At 40.7% G+C, this 15,220-nt stretch overlaps 1 protein-coding gene across 1 annotated transcript in view; it reads left to right on the top strand.

Moving 5' to 3' along the window:
* The window catches only part of LOC124473714 (CUB and sushi domain-containing protein 1-like), a 386,561-nt gene extending 372,286 nt beyond the window's left edge, over positions 1-14,275 (top strand). The window contains exons 60-70 of the mRNA XM_047029350.1: positions 4,583-4,756; positions 5,252-5,425; positions 5,529-5,602; positions 5,733-5,844; positions 6,462-6,641; positions 7,110-7,175; positions 7,256-7,417; positions 7,560-7,672; positions 8,859-8,949; positions 9,548-9,674; positions 10,987-14,275. Coding sequence (XP_046885306.1) covers positions 4,583-4,756; positions 5,252-5,425; positions 5,529-5,602; positions 5,733-5,844; positions 6,462-6,641; positions 7,110-7,175; positions 7,256-7,417; positions 7,560-7,672; positions 8,859-8,949; positions 9,548-9,674; positions 10,987-11,146 — 1,433 coding nt within the window. The 3' untranslated portion in view covers positions 11,147-14,275. The remainder of the gene's footprint in view (positions 1-4,582; positions 4,757-5,251; positions 5,426-5,528; positions 5,603-5,732; positions 5,845-6,461; positions 6,642-7,109; positions 7,176-7,255; positions 7,418-7,559; positions 7,673-8,858; positions 8,950-9,547; positions 9,675-10,986) is intronic.
* The last annotated feature ends 945 nt before the right edge of the window (positions 14,276-15,220 follow it).

Here is a 15,220-nt window from a genome sequence, read left to right as displayed (position 1 = left end):
GTCATGGTAGGCGCTGGACACAGACCCGCCAGCCACCCTGGGGAAACAAGCAGTAGAAGGCATTGGATGGGGGTGGGGGGGGTGGTGGTATCTGTAGTAGGTGGAAGTTAATGTGTGAGTAGGTCTGGGTTGGCGCCCTCAACCTAGGCCACAATCAGTCCGATTCTCCCTATGCAGATTGTGTTGGCAAGGAGACATCCTTGGTCATGACCCGGGCAGAGACCAAACCACAGATGTCGTTGGGGGGGGGGAGGGAAGAGCAAGATAGTCTCGCTTCAGCGCTCTCCGGGGGAGTTGTTTTCCAGCAACGGACTTGGCCAAGGCCTGTGCTGGGTACGGGCCCGAAAGTAGATAAGATTGGTGTAGTTGTTTAGACGAGTAGCCGCGACTCCATTTTCACGTCCACCCTTCATGAAGGTCTCCAACTCCTCGATCTTCCTTTGCAGAGCTGCAAACGTATCCCTGTTGTAATCCATGCGTTGTAAATTCACAGTCTGAGCTCCAACAGATCTGCCCACCGAATCAACCAGGTCGGGCAGCCTAACGGGGCTTTTGATGGCCACAGCCGTTTCCTTGATTTTCCGATATACAAACCAACCGCCTACTCCAAACAGCAGAAAGCCTGCAATCACGGTTTAGAATATAAAGATGTCTTCAACGTCCTCCACGGAGAGCGCCGCTAGACACACGAAACGCCAATTCCCCCACGCGTCCATCGTGTAGCCAGCTGCGAACGTCCCGTCAGGACAGTTGGGTTCCCCCGAACCCGAGTTTCTCTTCGAGAAGATGGTGTCAATTGCATTGAGAGACCAGCTAATTAATTCCAAGGTCAAGGAGGGGAGGAGAAAAAAGGCGACCGCCTTCGTCGAGAGCTGATGATGCCCAAAATTACCCACATTTAGGTTATGCCAAACATAACCCATAACTTTAATGTTTTACTCTGAGGGGATTACTATCTAGGCTACATAAAAAGCCAGAACTATTAGTGTTTGCTTTTTGGATTAGATTATGGGTATTGGATTTCTTGCATCATGTGTGTGGAAGTTTGATTTTGATCGATATTGTGACTGCATTGAACGGCGTATTCCTTTTCAATTAATTGATCCAAAATTAATCTGTCATTCAATCAAGTTATTGTGGCTGAGTTGTTTAAAGCGTTGCATCAGTAATTACAAAGGTACATGTTAAAATCTCAATTTCAGAGAATATATTTTTAAACTCCATTGTCAGTTGTTAAGTGTAATCTTCTTTATGTACATTTTACAATGTTTTGTTATTTTGATGAGGAATCATTATAGCTGCAGCTATATATTTTTTTTTTCTTATGGTAAAATAAAGTTGTTTGCGACTATTGGCCTTGCGTTTGGATCAGTCATACACTTGTTGCCTGCAGCTGGAAGTTGAAATCTGCTTAAACGTCTCTAAACGTTTAAGCACCTATTGTGGTGGGACTGATAGATTATTAAAGCAATCGACCACGAGAGGGATCAAATGATCATAAGTCCTGTTGAGCAATCAATGCCATTCAATATCCGATTGATTGGAGTGGATGAGTGCAAGGCGGTTTTCCCCTACCTACACAGCGCGCACAACCGGTCACATGACCCCTTCAGACAGGGACGTTGTTACTGACATATTATGATCACTTCTAGTAAACTTGTTAACCCTGTAGCGCCATCTGTATCATATTTGATACATGAGTTTCAGAGACCTCTACGTCATTATCATGAGCAATACTTTCCCCCAAAAAACTGTTGCATATGATCCTAGATATGTCTTCTGCAAATTGGTAGATTTTCAATGCCCTACGGGCAGTATCAGGTATTTAAATACCTGATACTGACCTCCCAGATATGCTGTCTGCACTTTACAAGTTCAGCTTCTGATGGTATATGTATAATACAAAGACTGTAAAAAGGTTCCTGTTTGGGGGAAAAAAAAGAACCAAACCACCTTAAATGTTCCAAAAGCAGTGAAAATCATTTGTTATTGTTTCAAAAAGTAACAGTGTTGCGATAAATACATTGACGAATATGCCTGATGTATCAAATGTGATACAAATGAAATATCATATATGCAAATTAAATTTTGAATTTTTAAATATGTTTTGACTTAAGGTCCAATAAACGCTATAATAACAAAAAAAACGTTTCTGGATATTAGTTGATATGTCAGGCTTCACAGGGTTATAATAGCCAGTTTTCCAGAAATACATTTAAAGATTATTCATAAAATGCAATATGAGTAAATGCGTGAAGTTTGTCATAATATAGGTTAGGACCATTTTTACACAGGATGCCCACTTTCTTCGTTTAAGATTTATCTGTTTTAATGTGTCTTATGTGAGGCTGCCATATAGCCTATCACCATTCCTTCTGTTCTAAGGGAAATGAGAAGAGAACCTTGTTTCATTCTACACTTCTCTCTTAGTATTTTGAAGTGTAAATGAGCAGCAACAAATGTATGCTTTTTAAGCTTTGCAATCTTCGTAAATAATAAGTATGCAAACTTATTTAACATATACAGAAATATTAGTTGTAAAATGTAAACCTCTTTTTCCTCCGGGCCCGCCTGCGGGCAGGAAACACTGCCCCCACAGTCCGAAACACTGCCCCCTCCTCCCCCAGCTACTACGCACTAAGTATCAACAAATATGTTTTTTAGACATGGCCGCTACACTCTCCCCTTTCGATAGACATATTTTTTCACCCAATAGGAGCTTCCATGCCCCGTTGACAGCCTTCTAAAGCCAACTAGGTCTGTGCGTCCTGCCCCCCCTGCCCCCCCCCCACACTCGTTCTAAACCAATTTCTCAAACTGCCTTCGACTGGCTCTGATATAAGCTTGTTAGCCTTGTAGCTTAGCGCTAGCTGTTAATGGCGATACCCCATTTGTTATGTTTTGGTGGAGCCTTCAAAATAAAAGTCGGTTGCGCAATATGGTTGACAGAATCTGTGTTCTTTGTGCGCCAATCCTGGGAATCAGATAAAGCACTCCAATGTGTTCATGCTTCAGTTTTTGTGTTTCAGTAATACTAATGTGGGATTTAGCTATTATATATGATAGTTCTAAGTACCACCTTTCATTAGAGATAACAATTATACCTTTTTATCCTAATAATTTGACCTTGGTTACAAGGGTCATTTCTGGAGTCTCCAAAAGGCCCTTTTAGAAAACGCCTGGATGTACTCTTATAAAAACACGTGACAAATATTAATATATTGTGGTATTATGTTTGACTTTTGATTTGAATTAGGTAAGGCTTCAACCTGTGGTCCAATTCTGTCTTCCAGCTAATACCTTCCATCTCTAGGCGTCTTCAGGCCCCTGTTTTCATAACAAAATCTAGGCGGAAATTGAAACTTTCACTTTCCTTGTGTTCAAGCTTCTATTACTGAACACAGGTAGGACTGACAGGGGTCCTGACAACAGGGGAAATAACTTCAGAGTGTCAGCTTTCAAAAGAGACCATTTACATGCATGTACTCCAAACGGTTCAAGAACAGCTTTCAATTTACTTTGGGCATGCTGTTTAGGCGTTTTTAGGCACACTTAAAACCGACCCATCTGCAACAAACCCCTCACAATTACATTTACATTTAGCAGACTCTCCAGAGCGACTTACAGTAAGTACAGGGACATGCCCCCCGAGACAAGTAGGGTGAAGTGCCTTGCCCAAGGACTTAATGTCATTTTGCACGCCCGGGAATCGAACCAACAACCCTCTGATTAATAAGCCTACTCCCTAACCGCTCAGCCATCTGATCCCCATGATTAAAGAAATTGTACCCTCTCTAGTTGATACATGTTTTACTTTGTAAAGTTTTAGGAATTATGTTACCATTGGACAGAATTTTTTGAAACATTTTCATATCTCTTTAGCGGCTAATCATTTTGACCTTAACTTTAATCCTCTTATCACTGTTACTGTTAATCCACTTAGGAAGCTTGTCCCATTAATACTCAGGGGCACTTCACCTGCCATACCACCTTGCATTTGGACAAAAGTCAATTATTTACTTTTCTCCTGTTAAGATTGTGAGCTTCCACTCACAATTCTGCTCATTATTAATGGAAGTATTTTGGTTGGGACATGTCAGAATGTGACCATTTTAAAGTGCTTTTTTTTTTTAAGGTGACAAAGCCAGCTTTGTGAGCTTCCTTTGAGCTTCCTGCTTCATCTCCTGCACTGTTAGTAGAGATGAAAACAGAGAAGATCCTATAAAGTATAAATACATCACAACAACTTCCCTGAATTTTAAGTATTCTGAGATCAAAAGATCTCAGAATGCATTTTGTTTGGCGTAACAAGCAAAATAATTCAGTTACAGACGAAAGGTATTCTGGGTGTTTAATGTAAGACAGGAGCAGTAAAATGTCAAGAGTGTAATCCTATCAGGGGAAGTATGTAGCCAGTTTGCTGTGAGGGGTTGGGATGCAGGGAGTAGCTACTGTAGCTGATTCATAAAGTATGTATTTGTTTGATAGAGACACATTGTGTTTCTCCCAGGTTTACGTTCTACTTGCATGGTTGTTTTAGTCAACATACTGTGTTCTGTTCACGTCCTACTTCTGTTCTTAGTGATCCATTGCGGGGCACCTCCTGCTGTGCACCATGGAAGGGTGGAAGGTTCTGATCACACCTGGGGCTCCAGTGTGTCTTACAGTTGCTCCGAAGGCTACCAGCTGTCCAGCCCCGGAGTCCTGGCCTGCGAGGGCAATGGCACCTGGCGAGGAGAGATCCCCCAGTGTCTACGTAAGTAAGGTCCAAGCCAGGCCAAGATCCTTCTTTTCAATGTTCCCAGAACTTGTCATGCTCCAGCGATGGTTAGTTGACTTCCTCCACACCATCTTCCATATGTATTTTGAGCTTTCAAGATTATGATACATCAACTCTACAACAACTGCATTGGTTTTCAAAGAAACACAGCCTGTACCAGCCACCCTTGACATGTTTCCAGACAGTTGTGACATGTTGGGAGAATGTTATGACAGCTGCAGAAAGACCATCAACATCTCCTTACCTGCTCCCTGCAGCAGGGGCAGTCAGGTCTGGCCGTAACATGAGCATTACATGCTATATAGGCAGGGTCTGGCAGTGGGGCCTGCAGCCAAGATCAGAAGCCCATGACATGCTGTCAGAGAGAGAGAAGAGAGGAGCATAGTGCATTTTACTGGAACTTGAGAGCTGTGTATCATGACAAATTTCTCCTTGTATTTGTGTGTGTTTGTGTTTATGTATGCTCTGAAGCGGTGCTGTGTGGAGACCCAGGGACACCTGCGGAGGGCTACTCTGAGGGGAAGCAGTTTACCTACAAGGCAGAAGTCAGATTCTACTGTCGGGCCCCCTTCCTCCTGGTGGGCTCTGCCCTCCGACTTTGCCAAGTGGACAGCACTTGGAGCGGCATACAGCCGTCCTGCATAGGTACCACAGCTTTGATGAAATCTTTGTAGACACTGTATTTTTTGTGATATGTGTCAACATTGCAGATTTGCTGGAATTGTAATATGTGAGTTTGTCTGTATAGACCCTGCCTACAACACTTGTCGAGATCCCGGAATTCTTGTTAACGGCATGCCTGTCCTAGCTCAAGGCTTTGAGGTAAGAACACTTGATTTGTGAGCATGCTTATGTACACAAAGCTAGTTTATAAAAAACTAAATTACACAAGACTGCAGAGGCTGAATGACGAGATTAGATCTGAGTTACAATATGTTTATTTATATTTCAGGTTAGGAGTAAGATCTCCTTCAGGTGTCGTAAGAACTACCACATTCTGGGTTCTACCACTAGAACCTGTCTGGAGAACCTGACCTGGAGTGGAACTCAGCCAGAATGCATCGGTGAGGAGGACAGGAAACAGACAGTGAAATAGATATGTATGGATCCAGTTGATCCCATCTCTCTGAACAGAGGCACATGTGGTCCTGTGCGAACAGAGAGTGATGATGCAGTCAAGTGACTCTTTTGGCTAATATAATCCTTTGATTTTGAGTTGTCGCCATGCCTCCCTTTCCCCCCACGGCTCTGTCATTTGTATTTGTCTCGCTGATGATTTTGGACCTGTAGTATGTTGCATTACAGTAGACCATGTGAAGGAACACAATAAATCAAAAGCAAGGACGGCTGTCTTCATCAGAAACTATCTGTAGGAGCCTATTGTAAATTGGGTGTATGTGAGCAGTGTATAACCTGGTAATGTGTGAGAGTTAGAGTTAAATTAATGTGCCATTCGCACAGTTCACCTCTCAAGATTCCCTAGGCAACTCCTGCAGGCCGTGGCTGGTTTCCATTGGGTCCTCCTGATGACAAGGACTGATTTTTGTAAATATCTAATGCCTGCAGGGGATGAGTAGAGAAAATATTAAGCTTTTCTGCTTCTCTTCCTTTCTTCTCAATCAATCTCACCTCCTTCTCTCGTTCTACAATTCTCTTTCTCTCCCCTTCTTTCTCTCTCCAGCCCATGCATGCAGACAGCCAGAGACTCCCTCTAATGTAGATGTACGTGCCATAGATCTTCCCACGCTGGGTTATACCCTCATCTACACCTGTCAAGAGGGGTTGTACCTGGCGGGGGGATCTGAACACAGGACCTGCCGGCCAGAAGGGAGGTGGTCAGGCAAATCCCCAATCTGCAAAGGTACACTGATGGCTTAGGCCGAAACACGTCTCTCATCCTAATAAACTGGTCAAAGAAGCAATGAGCAAGCTTGAGAGTGCGGTTTTTTCTACTTTAAGTTACTTGTCTTTTTTCACTCGCACCCAAAATCACCTTTTATTTATTTTGGAAGCAGAGCGCGCCTATCCTTAGTAACACTGATGCAAATAACATCCCCACTGTTTTATAATAAATTCTGAGGTCATATTTTCTTGCATATATTAGTAGTCTGTGGAAAGTTAGAATGTTGATGATTTGATGTGTAACCAGTAATGGCTTTTGTAATAGGCTGATCCGTGTTTGTACGATTACCCTGTGTGCATCTCTCCTGCTGGACATCTCTGCAGTCACAGTTACATTAGTGTAGTCATTAGTGAGCTGCAACTTCCCCATAGCATTCAGGACCATGCACTCAAATGTCATATTATCAATTATGTTCTTCGGTTGCAGTCGGTCCCAAAAGAAATGGCAAAGCTAAGGCAGGGGAGTCGGATGTGCTAAAAAACAAGATCAGAGGTGAGCTCATTTTTTTTATACACGTCTGTTTGGGCAGCTGCTGGAATGGAGAGTAACGAATGTGTGTGTTTGTGTTCTAGTTCCAGTTGATGTGTTTTCCTCCAACTCTGACTGGAGTGGTTTCTACGAGTTCCTCGGGAAGAGACAAGTTACGACAGTAACAGTGAATGGCTTCAATGCTACAACGGGTAGGGTCAATGTCACCCTGTTAGAGCAGAGCGGTGTCCAAATCAAACTGGCAGGTAAACAACAACTGCAGCAACAATGCACTCTCCAGACTACACTTTCACACTGCATTATAGAGATGGTTTCTGTTAATCCATGTTTACTGTAAAGACTTCCTTCCATAATAAACAGTCTGTCTGCCTATGTTCTGGTCTCCAGGGACCTATAAGAAGGAGGAGAATCATCTTCTGTTGAAGGTCTACCAAATCACAGGGCCAACCGAACACTACTTTAGTAAATTCAAGAATGACAACTGGGCAATGGACGGATATGTACGTCTGCTCATTGTATAAGCTTACTGAATTCAGCTCATGAAATGTTTTAAGGCTGTACAAATATGTAGGGCTCGACATTAACCTTTTGAGGCACTTGTCCTTTGGACAAGTACATCAACATTTCACTTGTCCATGGACAAAAGTCACTTGTCCGGGTAAAGATTTATCATTTTATAATTGATTTTTCAATTATAAAATGATAGAGTCGGCAGCTGTGTACCTAGCAAGCATTAGCAGCATTTGTATCGGTTAGATGTACAAAGTTAAATATCAGCTACTGTAATATTCAACTGTAAAGTATACACTTTTTGAAGGATCCCTTGGTAAATTAGCTTCTACTGGGTAGAAAGTGAAATTGTAGAACAAATAAAATGTTAACACCAACATTTAGTGGCAAAATTCATTGTTATGTCTACAAAATGATGTTAGATATAGTATAAGTCTAGCTAGCTTGCAAATACTGAGGATAGCCTACCGAAGTTAAGTTAGCCAATGTCGTTAGTGATGCTAGCTAACGTTAGTTTGCTTGCTGTATAACATTTCACTGGGTCTTGCAGCTGTTTGATTTACTGAAATTATTATGAAATGTTATGTTCTACTAGCCATTTGCCACAGTATTTCCAAGCCCTGGTAGTGTAACTGACACAACACAGTAAATAATTCCTCTTTCAAGTAATAAGCCCCGGTTCAAGTGTTGAACATTAAATTAGCTGCCCGGTCTGTAGAGATTTTGGGACAAAGTCACTTTTTTGTGTTTTGCTAATGCAGAATTCTGTCAAATAAAATCGGTAAAATAGACGTAATGAGTGGCACATAACGTGAAGTAACATGGCTTTTTATTTTGTTTGAGTTTTAATTTGTCCAGCGGGGCAAGTCAATTTTTCTTCCACTTACACTACCAAAAAATCCACTTGTCCCGGACAAGCCTTAATGTCGAGCCCTGCAATGTGTATCTTGTGTTCAGGGCAAAACTTTGCTGTTCCATTATTTTAGTATTTTGCCAAATATTAAATTATCATTTAAAATATGAACTTATTCTTGTTTCTAAACAAGGTAACACAGAAGGGGCTCTTGGCATATATGTATTTGTGTACTGTTTGAGGACAGAGGAGAAGGAAGAGGGAAAAGTATGTTTGAGCTCATAAACCAATCCCTTTTAATCTGCTGGCTTCTATTGTTTTAGGTAACAGCAGAATCTGACAAAAAGAAGACCTTTGTTTATCAAGGCCACATTCACAACAAAGACTTTGGGAAGTTTTTCTTAACCAGACAAGGTACAGCCCCTGCTTTGTGCACTTCATTTTCTATATTAGACTACACTTAACAATTACATTTAGTAATTTAGCAGACGCTTTTATCCAAAGCGACTTACAAGAGAGAGCTTTACAAAAAGTGTATAGGTCAATGATCATAAACAACAAGATAGCCCCAAAAACATTGCGAGCAGCCAAAACATGAAGCATACATTGTGAAAAGCAAATAAGTTCCAATGGGTGGAACCAGAAGAGCATGTAGTTAAACAAATTTCAACTAAACAACATGATCCTCGAAAGTGCTAGAGTGTGCTTGAGTGTACCTGGAAGAAAGCAAGGAACAATAATATAATTCACAGCGAGTACAAGCAGTTAAATCATTTACAACTAACCAACAAGTGCAGCAAGTCCCTCAATAAGTGGCATTGTGTTCCTGGAGGAAATAAACTAACATCTGATCCAACAAATCTTTTAAGAGAATTAAGTAGATTTCTTTACAGAAATGTATCTTTACCTGTATGTCCTTCCATTGTGATATGTTAAGAATTTTAGATATACCATGAAATGATTTGATTGTGAGAACTGAGCCTGTGTTGATCTCATTCCCTCGGTCCTCAAGGGCCCATCACAACAGCTCCAGACCTTGGCAACCCCTACACCAACAGCAGTTCAGTGGCAGCTGCCATCTTGGTTCCCTTCTTTGCTCTGATCCTATCAGGATTTGCCTTTTACCTCTACAAGCACAGGTAGGCCACTTGTCTGGCTGTCGCCGTGGTAAATTACCAAGCTGTACGTTTGCCTAGCTGTGTCTTTCATATCAGTTATGGGAAACTCCTGTGCCACCTCACGAATACCACTGATCAGTTACAGTATAAATACAAATTCTGCTTCACTTACAACAACAAAGAGAACAGCTATTGTACACACAAAAAGTATCACAATTGTAAGAGCATTGGAGTTTTCCAAAGCTAACTGAACAAACAAAAAGAAAGAGAATACAGTATGTGACTATTGTTAGATTAAATGGCCATGACCCGGTATTAAAGTCCATAAAAATCGGCAGGGTACTTTCACCTGACACTGATGACAATGAGAGAGCCAAAGACGTAATGAGGGCTGCCGTCAGGTAAGACCTCTTATCATCCTGGCAACCAGGCCTTTACAGACACATCCTCATCCTCTCTTTTCCTTTCTCATGCTGTGGAAACAGACTAAAGTTAAGATAAAGGAAGTTAACTGACTTATGGTATAATGCTGTCCTACCAGTTCACTGGACAATTGTGAAAATAACTTGGTTAAAACTTGCTTGGCCAATACAATGGAGACCAACATGATATGTAAACAGAAGGCCTACTGAAAAAAGTTGTGTTCTTTGACCTCATATTGTCATCTTTCTGTCAGCACACCAACCAGCCTCAATGTTGTTGTAATATATTTTTGGGGGGTCATTTGGATCTGGTTATTGTTGTGGTTTTTACAAAAAAACATGAGGGGAACTGTCAATTAAGCTGCTAGGTTAGACTATTACACCAAATCATGGAATCTTGCAGTTACTTATCCACACATCCATATGTAATGTATTAAGACAGAGGGCCCTATCTTGCACCCAGCGCAATTGACTTAGTCAACGACGCAAGTGTCATTCCTAGTTTGCACTCGACGCAAAGCCGACTTTTCCCTCCACAGACGCACGTCGAAATGACTTTGCGCTCCCGTGGGCGGTTCAGCAAAAAAGGAGGCGTGTTCCGGCGCAAACGTTCCCTGGTGCTATTTTGCAGTTTCCGAAAAACAATGCTACTGACCAGGAAAAACGTGGTCTAAAGTCAATGGCGTATTATTCAGATGCTATTTTAAGGGCGCAAGCTTGGTCCGTGCGCACTGCTGGCGAGGCCAGAGTCTTCAGGAAGCTACGTTACATTGTTTTGATAGAGTAACATCCAAAAACATCCCATTTCAACATGAGACTGGGTCCATCCATACCCTGAACATGTAACAATGATCTGCCTTTTTTGTGAGGTTAAACCACCATTACCATAACTGTCTGTGTTTCTCTTGCAGAACTAGACCCAAGGTCCAGTACAATGGCTACGCAGGCCATGAGAGCACCAATGGACAAGCCTCATTTGAGAACCCAATGTACGACACCAACATGAAGCCCACAGAAGCCAAGGCTGTGAGGTTTGACACCACACTTAACACAGTCTGCACTGTCGTATAGCCCTCCATTTCTGACTCCACACGGATCATTCTAATATCAGATCCACAGCAAGACTTCCATCCAGTGTACCTACAGCAAACCCTCCCTACAATGGACTGAAAATATACCCGGTCCAGTGCAAGTCTTCACTCCAGTGGACTAGTTCAATATCTGGTCCACAGCAGGACTTCCCTGCAATGCCTGTCTTATCAACCTCTACAATACCTGTCTATTCCAAGGAAAATTTATATTTAGCTTGATGGAAATGTAATTAACAATACCTTCCCTCTACTGCAAAGATACACAAATGTATCACTAGATACTGGCAAGGTACTGGTCTATTGACTGCTTATTGACTGGTCAGTCACCAGATAGACACATTCAAGCCTCTTGGTTCTAAGTGAGCCTACAGACACCCCTGGTTCGGCACCTGGTACTAGACCTGTTACTGAGCTAGCCCACATACAGGTAGACTCAGGCTTCAGATATCTGGTTCTGGGCCAGCCTATGGCTAGACCTTAGGGGGTAGGTTTGTTTTCTCTTGGTGCCAGTTATATTTTAACTGTGCTTAAACAAGGGGAGAAGATAGAACATACACTATTAAATCACCAACTCTGATGACTCAACAATACAACTAACGGTATTGGTGTTGGGTTGACCAGAGATCATATCTATAGCTGGGAAATACAGGACAGCAGATCTTTTCTTCTCTGGATCAAGGACTCCTGCCTTTCATGGCTCCCCTGGGGATACAATGTTTTCACTCGCCGATTTTTTTCCCTTTTTTCTTTCCTCCCAAAGTCCCTCCTTGGGGAACTATTGAAGTGTCTTGCAAAGCCACATAATTGTTGATAAAAGTATTTTCTTCAGTGAAGATGAACCCTAGAGGAGAGCCCTCTCTCCCGTCCAGAGAAGATATGCCACAGCTGCACCATGCTGCAGGGGACTCTGGCTGGCTCCACGAGCTTAAGCACGAGAGTTGGAATCTCCCCAGCTGCTGTGCTAACAAATTACTTTATTGCACAAATTTTGCACTATTGTGTTATGAATGGATATGAAACTTAGCATCAAAAGAGGAATTTTCTATCTGAAAAGTGTCTGGGAAGATGACATACAGGGTTTTGATCATGTGTACATAGACATGTTAAATCCATTTCATAAGGAGTGTTCTCATGTACAATGGCTGACCTTTGTTTATGTTTTGCTTGCTGATGCTGATACTAGGGACGACGCCTCTTACTATCAGATACGTGACAGACACCACACAGCTTCTAGTGATCACATACATCCCATATGAGATTTGAAGATCAGGTGGTTCTGATCTGTCACCTAATCTACATGAAGAGTGATGCTGTTCCAGAACAGTGATACCCTTGACGTTTCTGCTCTGACTGATGTGCAGTGAAAAGTCAGTGACAGTGGAAATACAGATGACAGTGACTGTACTCTGTATCTAACAATGACAGTGTGAATCACATCAGATGTGAGTTGTTGTAATGGCCGTTGTAGCCAGTTTCATGCTGCCACAGGCCCACACCATGTTTTGCATCAGTAAACCATTAAAGTTCACAGTTCTCTCCCATCTGGCTCATGTTTCAAAAATATCTCTAATGCAGAACGAAATTGTTTTCTATGATGCTGGAGCTAATTAAATGTTTATTTTTCATAAATGCTGCTCTTGCTTAAAATCACAGTTTCAGTCCACAAGTGTTAGTTTATTTTATTTGTGCCCTACAATTTTGTTATGTTGAAGTGTCATCACAAACTGACTCACATAGCAACAATTCCTTGGCAACCATGACTGATAGCGATCGCTTCAGGAAATTCATAGGTGTGGCCTCATTAATTATCAGTTTCCCTAAAGCTTATGTTTTCTGATTGGCCCCTCCTACCCAAATGGTCAAGGGTGATTAAATTAAGATACAGAACAGTTGACCTAGCTCCACTCTGAGAAACACTGCCTTATCTAATACCAAGCATGATTAAACTATAAACTATCATATTACAACTCTATTGTGCTTGAGAGTGTAGGGCTACTTGAATGCATCTACTGAACAGTACACTGTGATTCCGAAGTCATGGGTTAGTTCAGTGTATTTCCTAATCATTTTGTTAATGCATGTATCACATCTTATTTAGAACAGGTAGAACTACCTTTGCTTAGTTGTCAGATACCTGTCTCTGTTATGCACTTGCTTTGAGATTAATGTGTTGATGACTAAACTGTGTGATATTGTTCTTGGAGATGTTCCTTATCATATTAGTTGTGTGTACCTGTCCATTGTATCAGTACAAGATGTATGAGCTGGTGTGTGTGTGTGTGTGTGTGTGTGTGTGTGTGTGCGTGTGTGTGTGTGTGTGTGTGTGTGTGTGTGTGTGTGTGTGTGTGTGTGTGTGTGTGTGTGTGTGTGTGTGTGTGTGTGTGAGAAACAGAAAGCATTTGTATTTCCTCAAATTTTCTACAAAATGAAACTATTTTGTATTTTACATACTTGTTGTTGACTGCACACCTATGTACTGCCGTGTCAATCATTTTAGGAAGTAAATATTTGTCACGAAAATCCCCTGCGTACCATCCCATCCTGCCTTCTGTTGGGCTTGCTGCAATAACATCTCTATATCAGACCCTGTTCTAAAGAGCTGCATCCAACATCACCATCACCATATCATGTGCTGCTGACTTGAAGTAGGTGCAAAAGAAAATGTTTTTGTACAGAAATATATTTTTTATGAAGATTTGTAACATTATTAAATATGCTGTACTTTTTGATTCATGTAGGTACAAAACTTGTTAAAATACATGTTTTTACGAAATTATCGTCCGAGTATGAATATAAAATGTATGTTGTCTAAGGTTTAAACCTTGTTTGCACATGTGGATATATACAAGCTGTTATTTGAAGACACCGCTGGTATATATTTGTTAATGTGAGAGAATATAAACCTTAGAGACATTGTACACACAGATTGTTCTATGACACACGTTCTATGACATATTTTGAAAACATTATTTGAGAATAAAGTTTTTTTACATAAAAACCCATTTACTTATTTGCTCTTGTCAGCTTTTAGTACAACAAAGTTTAAGACTTATTTCTGTAACTATTACATGGTTGCACAACAAGGACATTGATTTCCTCTCATTAGAACACTACTCATTCTGGAAATATGATTCTTACATGCTCTTCTGAAAACACCTCAGGTTATAGGTGTCAACCATATGGAAATTTGAACAAAGACACCTTCCAACTAAATGTATTTAATTTTATGTTTAAGAAATATTCCTGTCTTCATTTTACTAATCCTTCTCAATCTCTGTGTTTGTCACATTAATTTCACTATAAAGCCGCAGACATATCCCCATGAACATGTTTGCATGTGTTGACATACTTCAGGTTTAGTAATTTTTTTAGTAAAAAAAATGGTGGTCAAATATAAATGTTGTGTTTTAGGTCCAATAATGTAACTATTTTAAATCAATACCTTCATTGTGAATAATTTCGAAATTCAATAATTAGCATTTATCCATGGATACTTTGTTCGACATCCATGGAATTTACTCTTTGAAAAATAAAATACAACCAAAATAGCTGTGATATTACTGGAAAGAGCCAATGTTATTTTTTCATTTTCTGTAAACGGTCACTGATCTATAAATTAGTTCAGTAATACTGTAACCCTAATAAAAAGTAATGCTATAATAATTCATGCTATTTAATTATTACTATAATTAATAAAACAAAATGTAAATCTAATTGAAAATATAGCTGCAAGCAGCGATGCGGATTCCTCCACAAAATGGCAAAATATTATAAAAATGTACATTGTAGAAGTTCAAGAGTTGGACAACAAGAGAGCAAAACGACTTAATGTTGGGCCAACTACAATAGGCTGAATTGGGATTTGAACTCATGAGCATAAGGTTACTAGGCAGCCTCTCTATCCTCTCTGCTACACACCAACTGTTGATAATGGATGAGTAGAAAGGGGATAGTATTATGTAACCCAGGTTAAAATATGACATGATATTCATGGTTGTTTTACACTGTTTTGATGTTAGCCTGAAGTGGAGTGATGGTTTGATTTTGTTTTAAA

Source organism: Hypomesus transpacificus, chromosome 11 (genome assembly GCF_021917145.1).
Source record: "Hypomesus transpacificus isolate Combined female chromosome 11, fHypTra1, whole genome shotgun sequence".
Lineage (NCBI taxonomy): Eukaryota > Metazoa > Chordata > Actinopteri > Osmeriformes > Osmeridae > Hypomesus > Hypomesus transpacificus.
The sequence above is the reverse complement of the archived record's forward strand: the minus strand, read 5'-3'. Positions and strand labels throughout refer to the sequence as shown.